The sequence below is a fragment of the Euprymna scolopes genome, chromosome 45 (genome assembly GCF_053919585.1).
Source record: "Euprymna scolopes isolate OS-2025 chromosome 45, ASM5391958v1, whole genome shotgun sequence".
Lineage (NCBI taxonomy): Eukaryota > Metazoa > Mollusca > Cephalopoda > Sepiida > Sepiolidae > Euprymna > Euprymna scolopes.
In genome coordinates this window covers 70802976-70825170 of record NC_136526.1, presented here as the reverse complement: position 1 = coordinate 70825170, position 22195 = coordinate 70802976, and the positions used below count along the sequence as shown (strand labels likewise).

General features: G+C 29.5%; 1 protein-coding gene across 5 annotated transcripts in view; it reads right to left on the bottom strand.

The window, feature by feature from the left end:
- The window catches only part of LOC145269885 (uncharacterized), a 51753-nt gene that overhangs the window by 18266 nt on the left and 11292 nt on the right, over positions 1-22195 (bottom strand). For 3 of the 5 annotated variants that reach the window (XM_080125636.1, XM_080125635.1, XM_080125634.1), the window contains 4 exons: positions 16221-16541; positions 9459-9755; positions 2503-2814; positions 525-779 (listed from right to left, as the gene is read on the bottom strand). In XM_080125636.1, coding sequence (XP_079981762.1) covers positions 525-779; positions 2503-2814; positions 9459-9755; positions 16221-16541 — 1185 coding nt within the window. The remainder of the gene's footprint in view (positions 1-524; positions 780-2502; positions 2815-9458; positions 9756-16220; positions 16542-22195) is intronic. The other 2 variants (XM_080125638.1, XM_080125637.1) reach the window with 1 other exon arrangement.

The window sequence follows — 22195 nt, the reverse complement described above, 5'->3', positions numbered from 1 at the left end:
TATATATATATATTATGATTACACACAAAAGATATATATATATATATATATATAGATAGATAGATAGATAGATAGATAGACACATATGTACATATTAAAATGGAATTAGAATACTGAAAACACTTTTTCTAGCCTAAGTCATTCCCAAAACTAATGTATATTCGTATTTTCTACTATAATATCAAGATTAGCAAGGCGTGGATGGAGAATTTATATCAATTTCATGCGCATGTGTGAAATTATTACTAGAAAGAGAGAAAGAGGTTTGCATTTACCCCTTTTCCTGCTTCTCTATGCGTTTAGTTATTACTCTATCGCTTTGTATACCTGTCTTTATAACTAGATATAAAAATATTGCAATAAAATATTTAGTAAATAGAAATGCATTACTATTTTGATGTAATAGTATTTCAATTTTGCCAATTTTCTGAACTTTATGATAAGTTCATTCGCTTAAAAGTGGTTCAAGTTTCAATTTTTCAACAGAAAATACAATGGTTTCAACTATAAAAATAGGTACGTACTATTAACTTTAACTTTGACAGATTTCTCCGAATATTTATTTCCTGTTTTTGTGGAAACACCATTGCTTGCTCGACATATCCACCTTCCCGCATCTTGGTAAGTAAAACTCTGAAAAAACTTTTTGTTTTCATTAATTCTTCTTTTTTCTATATTTCCCCATTTCTGTACCAGTACATACGTAATGTTGGATGGACTGGCATTAGCTGAACAATGGATTTCATTCTTTGTCTTTTTAATTATAATTTCAGGAGGATCTGTAAAACAAAAATAAAATTTAAATTAAAACATAAAATACAGAAATAAATTAAAACATAAAATACAGAAATAAATTAAAACATAAAATACAGAAATAAATTAAAACATAAAATACAGAAATAAATTAAAACATAAAATACAGAAATAAATTAAAACATAAAATACAGAAATAAATTAAAACATAAAATACAGAAATAAATTAAAACATAAAATACAGAAATAAATTAAAACATAAAATACAGAAATAAATTAAAACATAAAATACAGAAATAAATTAAAACATAAAATACAGAAATAAATTAAAACATAAAATACAGAAATAAATTAAAACATAAAATACAGAAATAAATTAAAACATAAAATACAGAAATAAATTAAAACATAAAATACAGAAATAAATTAAAACATAAAATACAGAAATAAATTAAAACATAAAATACAGAAATAAATTAAAACATAATATACAGAAATAAATTAAAACATAATATACAGAAATAAATTAAAACATAATATACAGAAATAAATTAAAACATAAAATACAGAAATAAATTAAAACATAAAATACAGAAATAAATTAAAACATAAAATACAGAAATAAATTAAAACATAAAATACAGAAATAAATTAAAACATAATATACAGAAATAAATTAAAACATAATATACAGAAATAAATTAAAACATAAAATACAGAAATAAATTAAAACATAAAATACAGAAATAAATTAAAACATAAAATACAGAAATAAATTAAAACATAAAATACAGAAATAAATTAAAACATAAAATACAGAAATAAATTAAAACATAAAATACAGAAATAAATTAAAACATAAAATACAGAAATAAATTAAAACATAAAATACAGAAATAAATTAAAACATAAAATACAGAAATAAATTAAAACATAAAATACAGAAATAAATTAAAACATAAAATACAGAAATAAATTAAAACATAAAATACAGAAATAAATTAAAACATAAAATACAGAAATAAATTAAAACATAAAATACAGAAATAAATTAAAACATAAAATACAGAAATAAATTAAAACATAAAATACAGAAATAAATTAAAACATAAAATACAGAAATAAATTAAAACATAAAATACAGAAATATATTTTTGCTAATAAAGCTGGTACATTCTCGATGTTATTTAAAAAAAAAAAATTACACCCAATAAATAAATTTGTTTAAAAAATACATTTTAGTATACCAATTCTTTTTCAATACATACATATTCAAAACGATTCGATCCTTTCATGTTCATATTTCGATTTTTCAATATGAAGTTGCATCATTTCCATACCAAAACAAAAACATTAAAGGTAAATCGAAACTTTTTTAACACATTTAAAAATCTAATTTCTTTTGCGCATGCTTACACGCAGAATGATTGATACTTTATCCAATCAAAACAGATTGTGGAAAAAAACTACTTCCACTGAACTATTTGTACACCTTTTCCGCTTTTCACCAGGTGAAGATCTTGACATTAAGCTGAAAAGACTCATAATGTTCCTGCCTTAGCTAAAGATCTGACGTGTGCGCCACAACTAGCATTTTCATCCCTTATTCTTGTCTCTTCTGTCGTCGTATTTTAACGTCTAAGTGATTATAGAATCGCGATAAAAGTTTGGATTTCGAGGTTAAAGTCTCCTTAAACGACTACTGTGTCATTTAACGTCACAGAAAAAGAAAATACAAAAGACACTCACATTTGCTATCAAATGGTAAAGATGTTGAGTTTGTCCAATCCATTCCTTGAATCCTTGCTCTGCACTTGATTGCTTTAAAGTTTCTTTTTAATTTCAGTTTTAAAGTGGAAATTGTTTGCCAAAGTTTTCCATTCTGTTTCGATGTAATGTCAATATTCTGTGTTATTTCTCTTTCGAATCCATTTTCAAATAAAAACCATTGAAAAGATGCTTTTGGTTTGGATTCATTCACTTTACAAACAAATGTTTCAATTTCATCTTCAATAAGAAACCTTTTACTCGCCTGATGAAGAGACACAGACGAGACGGGAACTGAAAATAAAACAAAATGAATTAAACAAAACTTGTGAATTGTTGGAATGCAAACTTGGAATTTTTATTTGGATCCTATTTCTTGTTCCTAATTTTGTTTGGAAGTCAAGTGGGTGCATTTCATAATTGGTAAAAATATCCAGTAAAAGTTTTGGATCGGCATTTGCATCTCTTTTTTGTTTATTTGTTTGTTTGTTTGTTTAGAAAGTGTGGAGAAAAAGAAACACGAAAGAACAAAATGGAACACGTACATCAAGTATACTGCCTAGGTTGCTGGGAAAATGGTGGGATCCTTCTACCGCTTCAGAAGATATCTCACTACTGATGCAATTCTCTATCTGTATAAAAGACAAGTACGTCCAAGGATGGAGTACTGCCGCCACATCTGGCTGAAGCTGCTAAAAACAGCCTATCCTGCCTTGACCGAGTACAAAATAGACTTCGTGGTTTAGTGGGGGGGCCTTTTTCTCTTCCCTGCAATCTCTCTCCCACAGATGAGACGTTGCGAGCCTGTCTTTGTTTTATCGTTATTTCCATGACAGGTGCTCGCCCGAACTCCAATCTCTGGTCTACCCTTGCCTATCTTTCACGAAAAACACCCGTCTAGCTGAAACCACTGTCAGTAATTGTACCCACTCTTTATCTGTGCCTAAATCAAAAAGTAGATTCCATGAACAAATCTTCTTTCTTTGAAGTGCACGCCTGTGGAATTCTCTTTCGTTTGCCTGTTTCCCACCTGACTACAACTTGGATCTCTTCAAGTCCAACATAAATAAATTCCTGATGAATGAATTAAATCTCCAATACTAACTATTATCATAATACTATTCCATTGATTACTGTACACGCAATAACCCTTACCCCGAGTGACTTCCTGGCCTTGATAAGCGGTAAATTCCACGTAAAAGAACAAATGATACAATTTATACAAATAATAACGAATATTTACTTAAACAAGAATATCTGTAATGACGAGAGAAAAGTAAGCTTAAAATAACATTAAATATATTTCAAATAACATTAAATATATTTCAAATAACATTTGATATTATTTCAAATAACATTAAATATTATTTCAAATAACATTAAATATATTCCTATAAATTAATGTCTTTTTTCTGTAAAAGTTCCCGTAAATAAAAGAATAAAACCACTTATTTTGGTAAAAAAAAGCAGATTCAGCTTTCATCAAAGTGTCCCAGCAATTGTATAACATTAATATGGAAAAGTTTTAGATTGACTGATTGCCTGTTAGTTCATCGATTGAAAAAAAACAGTAACCGGGCAATTTTTAAATTAAATGTGGACGAATTCAGTAATTAATCAAAGTTAAGTATTTTAGAAAAATTATTCTGCCATCTTTTTTTAATCTCACAGAATACGTAACAGATCGAATTCTTATAAATATTTCATCAGTTATATGCGAATTCATTTTCCCATTTACTTCTAAATTCATTAAATTTATTTCTTAAAATTATTTATTAACGTAAATATTATAATTAATGTGTTTTTTTTTATCAGATAGACAAATTTTCTAAATCATTCAATTAATCTTAATAATAATTAACCAAATTTCTAAATAACCCAACTTTATCTAAATAATAATTCGCCAAATTTCTAAATCATCCAATTTTATTTTAATAATAATTAACAAAATTTCTAAATCATTCAATTTTATCTAAATAATAATTCACCAAATTTCTAAATCATCTAATTTTACCTTAATAATAATAAATAAATAATCTTTTTTAAATCATCCAATTTCATTTTAATAATAATTCACACATTTTTTGAATCCTCCAATTATATTTAATAAGTATTCACAAATCTTCTAAGTCATCTAATTTTATCTTTATAAAAAATTACAAATTTTCTGAATCAACCAATATTATTTTAATAATAATAAAAAAAATTTCTAAACAATTTTATTTTATTTTAATAATAATTCACCAGTTTTTTAAATCATTTATTTTTATCTTAAAAAATTGACAAATCTTCTAAATCATCCAATTTTATTTTAATAATAATTAAAAAATCTTCGAAACGATTTAATTATATTTTTATAACAATTCACCAATTTTCTAAATCATGCAATTTTCTTTTAGAATAAATACACATTTTTATCAATCATTTTATTATTTTAATAATAATTCATACATTTTCTAAATCATCCAATTTTATTTTAATAATAATTTTAAAAAATATTCGAAACGATTTAATTATATTTTTATAACAATTCACTAATTTTCTAAATCATCCAATTTTCTTTTAGAATAAATACACATTTTTATCAATCATTTTATTATTTTAATTATAATTCATACATTTTCTAAATCATACAATTTTATTTTAATAATAATTAAAAAGTCTTCGAAACGATTTAATTATATTTTTATAACAATACACCAATTTTCTAAATCATCCAATTTTCTTTTAGCATAAATACAGTTTATCAATCATTTTATTTTTTTAAATAATAATTCATACATTTTTTAAATCATCGAATGTTATTTTAGAATAAATACACAGTTTTATTAATTATTTTATTATTTTAATAATAATTCATACATTTTCTAAAGCATACAATTTTATTTTAATAATAATTAAAAATCTTCGAAACGATTTAATTATATTTTTATACCAATTCACCAATTTTCTAAATCATCCAATTTTCTTTTAGACTAAATACATTTTATCAATCATTTTATTTTTGTACATAATAATTCATACATTTTCTAAATCATCTAATTTTATTTTAATAATAATTTTAAAAATCTCCGAAACGATTTAATTATATTTTTATAACAATTCACCAATTTTCTAAATCATCCAATTTTCTTTTAGAATAAATACACAGTTTTATCAATCATTTTATTATTTTAATAATAATTCATACATTTTTTAAATCATCCAATTTCATTTTAATAATAATTAAAAAATCTTCGAAACGATTTAATTATATTTTTGTACCAATTCACCAATTTTCTAAATCATCCATTTTTCTTTTGTAATAATGCGCAATCTTTTAATTTTATCTTTATAAAAATTCACAAATTTTCAGAATAAACCAATTTTATTTTAATAATAATTTACACATTTTCTAAATCATTTAAGTTTATTTTAATAATAATTCACAAATTTTCTAAATTATTAATCTTTATCTCAGTAATAACTCATCAATTTTCTAAATCATCGAATTTTATTTTAATAATAATTCACAAGTTTTCTAAATGATTTAAGTGTATTTTAATAATAATTCAAAATTTCTCTTAATAATCCAATTTTATTTTAAGAAATAATTCAAAAATTTTCTAAATTATTTTATATATATTTTTTAATTATTTACCAATGTTCTTTATAATTTTTATTATATTTCATAATAATTTACAAATATTTTAAATAATCAAATTTTCCCTTAATAATACTTCCAAAATTCTCTAAATAATTTAATTTTATTTTAATAATAATTCAAAATTTTCTAAATCATCTAATTTAATTTAAATAATAATTCTCGTATTTCCGAAATCATTCTATTTTATTTTAATAATAATTCACCAATTTCTTAAATGAGCCAATATTATTTTAATAATAATTCATTAATTTTCTTAATCATTCAATTTAATCTAAATAATAATTTACAAATGTTCTAAATCATTACATTTTGTTTTAAATATATTTCAAGTTTTTTCTAAATTATTCAATTTTATTTTTATAATAATTTACAAATTTTCAAAATCTTTAAATTTTTTCCAATTAATGATTCACCAGTTATATAGATCACGCAATTTTATCTTAATAATAATTCACAAATATTCTAAATAATCTGATTATATTTTAATAATTTTTCATAAATTTTCTAAATCATCCAATTTTATTTTAATAATAATTCACATTTTTGAATCAACCAAGTTTAAATAACATTTCACAAATTATCTAAATTATTTAATTTATCTTAATAATAATTAACCAATTTTTTAAATCATTTACTTTTATCTTAATAATAATTCACTAATTTTTTAAATCATTCATTTTTTTCTGGAAAATAATTCATCAATTTTTTAAATCATTTAATTTTATATGGATAATAATTCATTAATATTTTTAGTAATTCAATTTTATCTTAATAATAAAATTTCTAAATCATTTATTTTCGTTTAATTAAAAATCACAAATTTACTAAATGATATTTTTTAAATAATAATCAACATATTTTCTAAATCATGTAAATTTATTTAATAATAATTCAGAAAATGTCTTAATCAGCTAATTTTATGTTAATAATAAGTCCAAAGTTTTCTAAATCATTTTTGTCTTAAAAATAATTCACAAATTTCCAATTTTATCTTATTAACTAGCATGGATACCCAGCGTTGCCAGGGTCTACATGAAGTTGGGTTTGGTCACACCTGCTATACTAAGAATATCGAGCAGTTTTCATTATTATATGCCAACTCTATCGTTACCCAACAATATTTAAAAAATAAAAGAACGAATGAAAACACGAAAATGTACCCCCCCCTGGAAAAAGAAGTATGTGACAACCTCTCCAGATATTTCGGTAGAAGGGATACGAAAAGAAGCTATTCTCCGGATATAGAGCACCTAAGCGAATTTCTTTTATGCTGCCTCAGTCTAGAAAGAATTGATTACGATCTGTTGCAACAAAAACAAACTATAAATAATTCAGTTTCAAAAATACCAAAATAGAATTTGTGTTAACCGAATGTTTATGCTATAAAAATGATGAGTTATGACTTATGGCGTTATTAAAAGAAAAACAAAATTAGTTACGATGTCATAAAAAATGTGAAAAAAAATAGTAAAAAATACGTAAATGAAAGTTTTTTTTGTTTTTGTTTTGAATAAAGAATCGTAGTTGAATTGAATTGTTTGTTTATTTTAAAATAAAATTTCACTGGGCCACAACGTTAATTGTGAAATCAGGGAAATTATTTTATTTAAACTAATTCCAAAAATAATGATTGAAAGGTTTTAGTTTTAATATCCGCCGAAAAAGAGAACAAAAACAAAAAGAACAACGTTGGTGTCCAAGGGAAATAAATAACTCAAACCGATTCATAAAAAAATCGATGTCGGTAAAATAAAATAAAATTAAATTAAATATGTTATCAATATAAATCAAATTTAAATAATAAACTTAAATAGAACACTTAAAATAATTCTCTCACTATAAACAATAACTAATACACCGCTATTTAATAAAGTCGATTTTCCTTAATGTAATAGGCAAATGACGTCACCTCTTTAATCTTATATTTTGCAATAATCATAGTATATATAGAAATGAATAATATGATAAAGTAACGGGTTTTTGTATACATTAATTATCTTGTGAACAAACAAACAAACAAGCAGACATGATTACGAATTTATATATATATATAGATAATTCATCAATTTTTTAAATCACTTAATTTTATTTTAATAATAATTCATAAATCATTTTATTTTTTCATAATAATTCACAAATTTTCTTAATCATATAATTTTATTTTAATAATATGTTACTAATTTTTTAAACCATCCAATTTCACTTTATAATAATTCCCAAATTTTCTAAATGATCCAATTTTATTTCATAATAATTCACTAATTTTCTAAATCATCCAAATTATTTTACTAATAATTTACTAATTTTCTAAATCATCCAATTTTATTTTTATAACGATTCACTAATTTTCTACATACACATGTCTCAGTTTCTTCTCCGTTTATGTTTTATTTCCTTCATTGTTTTTCAAGGAACTTAACGTTTCGTTTAATATATACAGTATTTCAGTTTATAAAAGTATGAATACAAAATTTCTGAGTATTTTACAACAGGAAACGCTGAGCGGCATGCTTGTCTAAAATAAAAGAAGACAACTGTAACATAACCGTAGGATAGTTGACTTGTGAAAATATTATCAGCAGCAGCCGTCTTAACACATGCAAATTAAGCAAGTGTGCATTCTCTGATGTCACGAAAAGCAGAAAAAAGAAGAAAAATGTCAGTACGTGGTCGAGCAAACGAAGCGATCGACTTTTGACTCTTTGCTGGCGAGAGAGAAAATGTGCTGCGTGGTCATAAAAGCATAAAGGCAAGCAATAACAAAGACGTGAAAAAGCACCTTCAGAGGAATATTCGATGCGTGAATGGCATTTTGAAACACAGTGAAGTGCGTTGTGGGAAATTACTGGAATAAATGCTTATTGTAGTCACCTAAAAAATGCTGATCGTATTTTTTTTTCCTTGTTTTGCGACGGTGCCAGACAACGTATGGGTTCGAGCAGTTAAAATGCAACAACACGGTTAAAGTGTAATGGCTACGTTATACCACGACCAGCAAGTTCAGAATAAATAAATTGATGTCATGCTACATACAAAGTTATTTGTTGGTCGCCAATAAACTAGCTGGAAGATAGCAATGTTATTGCATTCCATGTTGTTATTTTGTCTGGATTAAAAGAAGTGCTGGACTATCAGTTGTTGAAAATTCGGTGTTGCTCCTACAGTTAATAATAATAATAATAATAATAATATATATATATATATATATATATATATATATATATATATATATATATAACAAAAACTGACTCAACGGGTTAAAGATAATTTAATTGAAGTAAAATATACTCACCATTAACTGTTAAATTTAATAAAGAAAGGTATTCTCTAAACAAACATCCAAATATTTTTCCATCGTCTTTTAAAGCAACTTTTTTTATGAGTAATGTTATCTTCAATTGATTATTGGTGATAACAAAGTTTTTTTCGTCGAAGTTGTGAACATAATTATCAATAGCTACGAATCCTATCATTTTTTGGTCGTCATAGAAACGTATTCCTTGACTCTCGTTTTTCCTTTCACAAACCAACGTATAATTATTGTTAATCAACGCAAAAGGTTCTTTAGGATAAAAGTCATCGTTTCTCCCTGAATAATAAATAAATGCAGAAATTAATTATTAATATAAAAAAAAACAATCAATAGTATATAAAAAAACAACAACATTTTATTAATAAAAAGATCGTGATTTAAAAAGTTTACAGGTTTTAACAAATCTGAAATGGAAATGCATTAAAAAGAAATTCAGTAGATTAAATCAATTATTTAATTACATTCATTTCAATTAATTTTTTGTTCAATCACAAGAAATGTAATGTTTTATATATTGAGTTTTTTTTTACAAATCTGAAATGAAAATTCATTAAAATGAAATCAATTTACATTAATTGCTCGTTTAATAACACTGTAATTTACTGAAATAATTATAAAAAAGTTTTAACCTTTTATGTGCTCAATGCATTTAACAAATAACGCATTCGTTATTATACACAAGCAAGGTCTTTCAGCTACACCTGGGAAGACCCTTACATCATAAATACTGCACACTTTTACTACATTGGTTTTAATTTCATTCTCCGTTCACAGGGATCAAGACATTCAACCAAATTTGTTGGCACTCATGTCACACATGACCCCAATTGACCTCTGCAGCTATAGTTTTTGTTCTTGATAGTTTTGCCGTTTTGTAGTCAACAAAATTCTTGTTATATTTTCCTCAACATTTTCTTTTAATTATGTTGTAATGTGCACACACATTTATAAATATATCCGTTATCTTCTTGTGCTTATAATGTATGCATATACATTCTGTTAATATTATTGTAATGTTCTTTTCATTAAGTGACCAGCCACGGAAAAATAGTTACTTTTTTTTACGAGGTTGTCACCACTTATCAAGACCCTGAAGCCACTGGTGGATAAAGGTTATTGAGTGTACAGTACGTTAGTATTGAAGATTTGATAAAGGATCTTACTTAAGGGGGCAGTTAATCAGGAATTTGTTTATGTTGGACTTGAAGACATCCAGGTTGTTGTCAAGTGGGAAACAGGCAAACAGAACACAGTTCCACAGCCATGCACTTCTAAGAAAGAAGCTTTGTTCATGGAATCTACGTTTTGGTTTTGGCACAGATAAAGAGTGGGAAAAATTTTTGACAGTGGTTTCAGATAGACGGGTGTTTTTTGTGAAAGATTGGCGAGGGGGGACTTGCCATGGAAGTAGAGATAAAACAAAGACAGGCTCGCAACATCTCTTCTGTGGGAGAGAGGTTGCAGGGAAGAGAGAAGGGCATCCCCTACTAAGCCACAAAGTCTATTTTGTACTCTGTCAAGGCAGGATAGACTGTTTTTAGCAGCTCTTGCCTAGATGTAGCAGCAGTACTCCATCCTAGGATGTACTTGGCTTTTATACAGATAGAGAATTGCATCAGCAGTGAGATATCTTCTGGAGCAGTAGAAGGATACCACCATTTTTCTAGCATCCTTGATAACAGACTTGATGCAAGTGTTCCATTTCAAATCAGGAGTAAAGGTCAATCCCAGAAGCTTGTCAAAACATGGAGCCTCCGCAGGACGAGAGCCATCCATTTCAATTGATGCCAGATGGGGGATCAGAGCGTTGATGATGTAAAGATAGGAACTTGGTTTTAGATGCATTAAAAGTAACCAGACACTTCTTCCCCCACTGCACCACGCGCTCAAGTTCAGAGGAGAGAGAATCAGAGAGAATTTTGTCATTTACGGCCTTTGATGTGTTGCCATAGATTGTCGTGTCATCAGCATAGATGTTGAATGATTTAAGTATGTGTTTTGGGAGATCATTGATGTAGATCAGGAAGAGAGTTGAGCCCAGAATGGACCCCTGAGGGACTCCAGCATTAATACTCAGGGTCTCAGATTTCTGCCCATCAACCACTACTCTTATGAGCCTATCTGAGAGATAAAATTTAATAATTGAGAAAACATTTCCAGTGATACCGTAGCTGGAAATCTTGTGAAGTAGGCCCTTATGCCATACCTTATTGAAGGCCATCTGCGGTAGACTTAGCAGAACAGAAACCATACTGAATGTCACTAAGAAGATTATTTTTGCTGAGGTGGTTTACTACTTCTTTATTTAATATGGATTCCAGCAACTTACTCATGACACACAGGAGACTTATTTATCTGTATTAGTAGGAAGATGACTTATCACCTGAATTCTTAAAAACAGGGCATATTGATGAGGTTTTCCACGGTGTTGGGAAGCATTTCTCCTCAAATTTACAAATTCTACTGAAAAATCAGATTGAAAAAATTAGTTTTGCATCGGGGTTCAGGACCAAACTCATAAGAGCATTCACTTGGTTTGTAACATAATAAGTATTATACTTAATAAAGTTCTACTGTCTTCTAAATAAATTAGCATAATTTCTTTTTAGCGATTCTTCTCTTACTATATTTATTAAGCCATTCCATGATTTATTATTTTAGCCATTCAGTTGTTTATAAATCTATTTGAAGTGGAGAAACATTATCGGTACATTTAAAGGAATATTTGCTTAATTTCATGCAAAACGGGTTAAAATTTTTACTTAGCTTATTTATATATATATCTACCCAAAACAAGTTCCCCCGTTTATTAGAGGAGTGTCTCCAAATGAAAGCAACTGTCTGATATGACAGTGAAAAGCCGACATTGATCAAGCGTTTACATCGCTTTCTGGAGACCACCGGCTGTGGGCCAGGGAGCTGGATATTTGAATAGAGTTTCACTTTTTTTATACCGAAAAACGAAAGCAACACGCAGTGATCCAAAAATGTTGAATATTTAGCATTTCAAAGTCGGGCAAATTAAATAGACAGGCGACTCCCGTTGTTAACTCGTAGATATTATCATTTAAACGGCATATAAAAAGTTTTAAGAATGATCGCCCCCCCCCGAGCAGCCCTGGAAAAACGCCTTTTGCGGACATACATAAAAAGTGTACATACATACACACACAAATTTTGCCTTTTATATATATATATATATATATATATATATATATATATATATATATATAGACTAGTAGAGGGGGCCCAGCGCTGCCCGGGTGTTTGGAGATGTGTGTTCTCTTAAATCAAGAATGTTATGGAGTGTTAATATCATTCAAATACAGTGTCAATGTCATTAAAGTGTATTAATGACATTAGAGATTGACAGTGTTATTGAGAGAGTTATTATCGTGGCATTATAGCGTGAGAGTGTCATTATAAGTTTATTATAGAGAGGCATTAGAGAGTGGCAGGGTAATTATAGTTCCATAAAAGAATGAGTTGCATTGTAAAGTGATATGATTATTTTACAAGGAGCACCCACTTATCAAGGCTATCAGCAAAGTGACATATGGCCGAGTGGTCCTAGACGTTATATCAAAGTTTACAGTTACCCAAAGGTGCTGAGTTCAATCCTGAACGAAGGCAATGAGAAAGTAACATTCAAAACAGAGAATCAGCAACTATGTCCCAGAGCCTAGCTGGAGTCCGAACACGGTACCCCCGTAATAATAATAAAGGGTTGGGTTCGAGACTCCTAACAAACGGTTCCCTAGTTCGATACAAAACACCTGATGAAGGTCGGAGGGCAAAACGGCCGAAACGTTGTGACATTAACAAACAAGATGAGGAAGTCAGTCCGACAATCTCAATCAATTTGAAATTCACGGAAAATTAACAACAAACAATGAATATCGAAGCAAATGAAATCGCAAGTTAATAAATTTACACTAAAACCTAAATTTGTGGATTTATTTTCATAAAACGATTCAATTTAATTTTTTACAATTTATTCTTATCTTACTGTTTCCACGTTTGTCAACACAAATATGACACACATCTGGGCAGGAGCAGCTAGAAGCAGCCTATCCTGCCTTGACAGAGTACAAAATAGACTTCGTAACTTAGTGGGGGATGCCCTTTTCTCTTTCCTGCAACCTCTTTCCCACAGAAGAGACATTGTGAGCCTGTTTTTTTATTAATCGTTACTTCAACGACAAGTGCTCGTCTGAGCTCCAATCTCTGCCCCCCCTCGCCAATCTTTCACAAAAAACTCTCATCTATCTGAAACCACTGTCAATAACTTTCCCCACACTTTATCTATGCCTAAATCAAAACGTAGAATTCATGAACAAAGCTTCTTTCTTAGAAGTGCGCGCCTGTGGAACTCTCTTCTATTTACCTGTGTCTCAGTTGAATACAACTTGGTTGTCTTCAAGTCCAACATAAACAAATTCTTGATGATTCATCCCCTTTAAGTAATCCAATCTACCAAATTTCCATTAATAATGACTACTACGATATTATCCCATTGATTACTGTACACGCAATAACCCTTATCCTCGAGTGGCTTCAGAGCCTTGATAAGTGGTGACTCTGATGAAAAAAAAATGATGTTTTTCTGATTAATAAGGATTATTAGCGTTGTTTAAGGGATTTTTGTCAACTTCCACTGCATTTCACCAAAGGAATGCTTCAGTCTCATACATTAACAAAAACCATAACGGATCAAGTTTTATATTTTATTCTCTCAACTGATGTAAACAAGTTACACAAAAAATAAATGATTTTAAAAAATTACTTGCTATGAGTAATCTTAAACTTTATGGGTATTTATCAAAACATTTTAAACTGTTGTAATTGTCAGTCAGTTTCATTTATTTAGAATGAAGTACTGTTGCCACATCTGGGCAGGAGCTGCTAGAAAGATATTATCCTGCCTTGACAGAGTTCAAAACAGAATTCCTAGCCTAGTGGGGGAATCCCTTTTCTATTCCCTGCAACCTCTTTCTCAAAGAAGAGACGTTGCGAGCCTATCTCTTCTTTATCGTTATTTTCATAGCAAGTGTTCGTCTGAGCTCCAATCTATGGTCCCCCCCTTGCCAAACTTTAACGGGAAACACTTGTCTAGCTGAAAACAATATCAATAATTTCCCCCACTCTTTATCTGTGCCTAAACCTAATCGTAGATTCCATGAACAAAGTTTTTTTCTTAGAACTGTACACCTGTGGAACTCTCTTCCGTTTGCCTGCTTTCCAGCTGACTATAATATAGTCGTCTTCAAGTTCAACATAAACAAGTTCTTGATGAGCCGTTCCTCTTAAGTAATCCAATTTGCCAAATTTCCACTACTAACAATTGTTCCATTGACCACTGTACGCTTATTAACCCTTATCCTCGACTGGCCTATGGGCCTTGATAAGTGGTGACTCCTTTGTAAAAAAAAAGTACAGGTCTAAATCCTGCACAAAATGCGGCTACTCATGTTTTGTCGGAAATAGCTTTACATTTTATTGAACGATTACATTCAGATAAATTTATCCTTTCTGTCATCCATATTGCATGAGTCATTTTTTGGTCCCCCGACAAAAGGAGGGTGGACCTGTAAATTCACCTTTGTCCGTTCGTCCATTAGTCTGTCCGTACTTTTCTTGATAACTACGCCTTAGAATTTTTTGAAATTTTGCACAAACATTTAGCATGATATGAGTAAAAAGTAACAGAACGGATTTTTCGGAAAACTCCAGTTGCTCCCTAGGAGTGCCTTTCAGGTCAAAATAGCTTATATTGTGCTTATTAAAAAAATTGATGCTTTTGATTTTTATAAAACTTTCTGAAAAGTTGTAACTGATTTCTATATAATTTTGTTTGTCTATACTTCACGATAACGCTTGGGTGTGCCCCAGAGGCTCTTTTAGGGCTAATAAAAACACTCCATTTTTGGGACTATTTTACTATATTTGTCCAAAATTTTCTGTGTATGTTTATTCAGCAGTTTTGCATGGTGTTGAACTCAAATGTAAATATGTTAAGGCCTTGAGGACTTTTAGAGCTAAATGGGGAAGGGGCAAATGATTTCTATTTTTGCATGGTGCAGAACTCAAATTTACATATGTTAAGGCCTAAAACTGTACCGTTTGTCCATTTTCACCAGGATTTGACGTCCGCTGGAGACTTTTGGGGCTTAATTGAGGGGGGGGGCAATGCTGAACGTAGTCATTTTTTTATGCCTCGTTCACTGTGCACTCACAGGGGACCACTTCACTTGTTTTACATATAAATGTTGCTGGGGAATTTTCATAATATAATATTTTCATTTGCAGCAATTACAGTTTAATGCGTTTAAAGTGGTTACACAAGAAAGAGAATTAACAATTAACAAGTTCTAATTAAATAATTTGAAAGTCTTTGTCATTTTCATTGCAAAATGAAACATTTAAATAAAACGGTTGAATTTTTTCTCATCAAGTCGTTCACATGTTTTTAACACAAATAAACAACATATTAATGTCATTCTGATTAACAAGGACGATTAGCGTTGTAGAAGGCATTTAAGGCAACTCCAATTGTATTTCCACCACCCAAAAGAATATTTTTACAGCCGTATTCGCAAAGAAATAGAATTAGTTAAATTTTAGCTCTCAACTAGTTTAAACAAAAGAATAAGTTGAGTTTCCTATTTTTATCAATCAACTGATTTAAAAAAGTGAGACAAACAGTTTAATAAAATGAAAATAAAAATAAAAAGTACTTACTTCCTATATGTAATATAAAACTCCTTTTTGTTCGATCAGAGCAACGTAGACCTTTGTAATTATCAGTAAATTCCATTTGTTTGAAATGAAGTACAGGGCTTGATCCATTGCAATATGCAGTGATACGTGTTTTGTCGAATAGAATGTCTTCACATTTCATTGGACACTTGCATTCGGTTATTTTTGTCTTATATATCCACCATACTGCAGTAGATGTATTACATATAAATGTTGCCGGAGAGTTTTCATAATATAATATTCTCCCATTTGAAGCAATTATGTCAGCGAATGAATTAGGTTGCACTATTAAAAGAAAAAAATCTGAAAGATATTTCGTAAACAGATGTGAAAAAACATGAAATATATCATCATCATCATCATCATCATCATCATCATCATCATCATCATCAAAATTTCGATAAGAATTTAGCAATTAATAATGTGTAAATTGTAAAGAAAATATCCATTGTGACACCCTGCACCGATGATTCCCGAAAGGATGAAACATTAGTGTGTGTAAGTATTTAATAATTATTATAGTAAATAATTATGTTAACCCCTTTAATCCTTGAGCACTTTCAGTTGAAATAAAAAGTCGGTCAATTTAGCTCTTATGCGCAGATCATCATAGAATGATTAGATCACTCTGACAGACGTTAAAATAAATTTTAAAAAAAATTTTAAATTTCAACAGCATTTCTAGCGGTTAATGGTAGCCGAATGGATTAGGTCCTTGCTAAATGAAGCCAGAGATGGCTTCTGTTGCCGGGTTCTAGTCTATCGACTGGTGTTAATCGTGACACCCTGCACTGAAGATTGACGAATGGATAAAACACTAGTGTCTGTAGATATTTAATAATTATTATGATGCAATTCACTATCTGTATAAAAGCCAAGTACGTCCAAGGATGGAGTACTGCTGCCATATCTGGGCAGGAGCTGCTAAAAACAGCCTATCTTGCTTTGACAGAGTACAAAATAGACTTCGTGGCTTAGTGGGGGATGCCCTTTTCTCTACCCTGCAATCTCTCTTCCACAGAAGAGACGTTGCGAGCCTATCCTTGTTTTATCGTTATTTCCATGGCAGGTGCTCGTCTGAACTCCAATCTCTGGTCCCTCCTCGCCAATCCTTCACGAAAAACACCCGTCTAGCTGAATCCACCGTCAATAATTTCCCCCACTCCTTATCTGTGCCTAAATCAAAACGTAGATTCCATGAACAAAGCTTCTCTCTTAGAACTGCACGCCTGTGGAACTCTGTTCCATCTGCCTGCTTCCCACCTGACTACAACTTGGATGTGTTCAAGTCCAACGTTAACAAATTCCTAATGAACCGCCCTCTTAAGTAAACACTTCATTAAATCTCCACACTAACGTACTGTACTTGCAATAACCCTTATCCCTGAGTGGCTTCCGGGCCTTGATAAGTAGTGACACCCGTGTAAAAAAAAAGAAAAAAGAAAATATTATAGTAAATAATTATATATATATATGTGTATGTGTGTGTGTGTTTGTGTGTGTGTGTGTAAATCAGAAGGAATGCGTAAATTGTAAGTTATCGTTAAACACATTATTTTATCGTAAAAAAATATTTGCATGTGTAAAGTTGTAACTCTTGATTTAAAATTAAATGATCATTGAAAAAATGTATATATACATCTGTACATAGTAAATTATCGTTTTCTTTAATTTATGTATACATTTGTAAGTTGTAAATTATCGCTTGAAAGTTTATATGATCGTTTAAAAGTATATATATATATATATATATATATATATATATATATATATATATATATATATATTTGCTTGTCTAGCCGCAGTGATCAGCTGTAATACAACGAAACAGTACTGTATGCAGATGACTATAATGCTCCTTATTTTGGGTTGAGCATATTAGGAAGTGATATACAAACTGACATTAGCATATTAAGCGATGCTCTTTATGTAAATAAAGTGAGCTTCGGCATTTGGACAATGTCAAAACATTGTTAATTCACTACCCGCATAGCAGCAGCTGAATAGCCAAATGGTTAGAAGCTCTGACTGTCGTTTGGGCGGTCGATCATGGTTTCAGGTAGTTGCTTGTCTAGCCGTAGCGAAAAACAGTACTGTATGTGGATGATTTATTTTGGGTCACTTAAACAGTTTTGTAAGTATGGGGGCAAGTTCTGGTTGAAGGTTTTTCAACACTATAATTGGAATGCCGTCAGGCCACTTGCTTTACTGGAATCGAGGTTCTTGTTTAGCTTTGCGGCCTCATGTACAGATATTTGTATGTCGCATAGCGTGTTGTTTGTTATAGGAGGAAATACGGGGTGTTGATGGACTTCATCGCATAGGGTAGAATTAGTTGCAAAGTTCTTGGTAAATAGTTTGGCCTTGTCTGATGCTGACGAGATGACCTCAGGTCGATTGATGATGGTCGGGATAGAACGCACGCTTCTGTTCAAGATCCTGTTTACTATTTGCCACAACTGGTTGGAACCAAGACGCTGCTCAGCTACTTTGGATTTAAAGGACTGAGCTTATAGCTCCCTTGCATTTTTTTTATTACTCTTTTACAGTGGTTGCTGGCAGTCTACATTTCAATGTAGAGAATTTACTGTTGATTTTATGAAATTATTTTTAATTTTATATGACTTAAATTAAGTTTGAAATGCAAAAGTCAAGTACAATAGTTCAATTATACTCTAAACAGAAGCGTTCATTTTGTCTTATCAAATAACCTACTGTTGATATTATATTTTATTTGCAAAAATAATAGATATTTCTAAAATATACAGAATCGTAAATGTTCTAATCTTATAAATAAACGTCTTTCCAGGTAACGAAAAAACAAACATTAAGAAATTTACGTGCGGGATTTTAACCTACAGACCACGTCATGGAAAAAAAAAAAAAAAAGAAAACATATATAAATAAATAAATAAATAAAAAACACGTACATTTTCAAGTCTTATAAAATTCTTTGCGGTAAATGAAAAAAAAATGTACGCGTGGAGTTTGAACCTACAGACCACGTCACGCAAAAAACAAAAAAAACGAAAAACAACAAAAAAAAAACACGCTATCAACTTACCCACGGTAGAATTGTTACGGTCTGTTGTTCTATCATTGTTGCTAAGCGACGACATGGGAAAATGGTATGCTGAGACAAAGCTTTAAATTTTAAAGAAAATCTGTTCAGCCGTTTCGAAGTCTTTAATGAACGAACTCACATACACACAGACAAAGTTGCATTTATATAATTGTAGAGACAGAGATTTTATCTTCAAACCTTATCATGACTCCAATGATAGCGACTGTACATCAATGGCGTTTTGCACCTACTTGAAATGTGTTGCAGAGAACCTCTTAACGGACATAGGGGATATTTCGGAAAATTAGTGTTGTTCCACAAGTGGAGGTTCGTAGAACAATAATAATATTTCAATAATAGCCAAGCAATTAATAATATTTCAATATTAACTTCACAGTAACTAATATTTAAGACAATAACTTAACAATAAATAATTGTAACAATAACTTAATGATAAATAATATTGAACAATAACTAAGCAATTATTAATATTTCAATATTAACTTCACAATGTCTAATATTTAAAATAATGTCTTCACAATAAATAATTGTCAACAAGAACCTAATAATATTGAAACAATAACTAAGCAATTAATATTTTAATAATAACTGTAAATAATGTTTAAATAATAACTGGCTCGTGGTTTATATAATGGTTAGTAAATTCCATTATGATTGAATGGGTAAGTCTTTAAGACCACTCCTCTTCCTTTTTACTCCGCAAGGGGTACTTAGTACTTTTTTGTTAATCCATTGATAAAGGACCCGTGAATTTCCTTTTCCTCCCCGATCGACATCGTTCGACAGTTGCAAGGGGTGGTCCGCCATCAGAAGTGTTGCAAACTATCTCAAGGTGTATAGCTTGGATCATCCAACCAACCATATGATTCAGGTGTATTTTATGTGTTAATTTCGGACCTTGAATAATATATACCATATTTCCAAGTCTTTTGTCTATTACTTGTTCCCAGAAAGACGTGCTATTTTTGTAAGTCTTGTAGAAAATTTTTTTCTACTGAAACGTGATGTTTCTGAGAAAAATAGAGGTCCTCAATTTTGTTTTGTTAATAGTTAATCGAAGAAGAGTCTTATCTTCCACTAGAACATAATCTCCCCTGGGGATAATGCTGAAGGTGTGTTAGGATTAGGCGTGATCCTATAAACCTGTAGAAACTGTTTTAATGCCGTTTCTGTTTCGACTTTGTAGCGCTTTTGGTAAAAAGAACCTCTCAGTGTAAAGTAGGACATCATCTCACATAGAAAAACTTTTGTGCACATTCTGGTCTTTATTTGCGATTTTCTTTTTTGTAACACAGATAAATTCGTCTTTTTGTGCTTCTTGTAGAGTAACTTAAATTTTTTGATAGTATTGCACATTATGGTTTTTATTTCGCAATCGTTTCGAACCAAAGATGTTCAGTAGCGGTTTATGGTCGGTCTATAGTATAAATAATCGTCCCTGTAAATATCTTTGTGTGTTGTTAATGTATGTAGTGGAACTTTGTAACTGCAAGAAAAATAAAAAGTGTTTCCTTTTTAATCTGTGATAGAGTTCTTTCAAGGGAGCAGAGAATTTGGTGCGTGTGAAATCGGTTTTCTACTTCCGCCCAACATTGTGTGTAAGGTACAGGTCCCTATTTCATATGAGCTCGCATCACTGACAGGTAAAATATACACTTATATTAGCGCTACTTCAACATTAATAAAAGTTAGAATATCTAATCACAATTCTTCTTTTAACAATGAAATCACTGATAATAACCAGGGAACTTACCTAAGCCCTTTAATCAAAAAACTTTAATTTAAAAACTTCTCTTTCTCTATAAATTGTGTTATTCTTAAAACGTCTATGTTTTACACTCCAGGTTCTAAAGCTTGTCACTTTTGCATATCTGAAGCTATAAATATAATTAGTTCACCCTAAAGTATAAACTTAATTAATTCCAAGAGCGAACATATTTCCCAATGTAAACGAAATATAAAGTTAAAATATAACCAATTCGAAATTACTTAGCTAACATCTTAAACTACGGATATACATTTAATCAATATAAGAAATTTCTTGCATCCCCCACTTTTTGTGAGACTAAAGCACCTTCCGTATCCCTAATGCTTGTGCACTATTTTTTCCAATTAGTCTCACTTTTTTTCCTATATTGTTTCACATTATTTTATTTTTATTTTTTTATTTTCATATTTTTTATTTTTTATTCTATATTTTTATATATGTGTGTATATGCATCTATACATTTATATATGCATATATGAGTATGCATACATTCATAATTAAAATTTTTAAAATAACTTAGCAATGAGTAGTATAAAAATTATAACTAAGCAATAAAAAAATGTTCTAATCATAACATTGCAATGAAGCACATGACCACATTTACTTTAAAGCAACTACGAAATTACTAACTATCAATAAAAATTTAGAAATAGTAATAATAACATAACAGTAAATAATATTTCAAAAAGAAAAATTTAATAAATAATAACTTAATAATAAATAATATTTTAATAATAACATAACAATAAATAATATTTCAAAAAGAATGTACTAATAAATAATAACTTAATAATAAATAATATTTTAATAATAACATAACAATAAATAATATTTCAAAAAGAATGTACTAATAAATAATGACTTAATAGTAAATAATATTTTAATAATAACTTTTTTTTAATGACATTTTCTCCCCAAACAAGGCACATTGTCACTTTGGTTTAGGGGGCTACTATCAGGGGCAACAACTACTGGAGTACTATGTAGGGATTTGGGCAGCAAGATGTCGGTTCACGTTGCACTTGAACTTCTGCACGTCAGTAGAGTTGGGGAAGCAGGGACCTGGAATGGAATTCCAAAGTCTAGCGGTTCTGGGGAAGAATC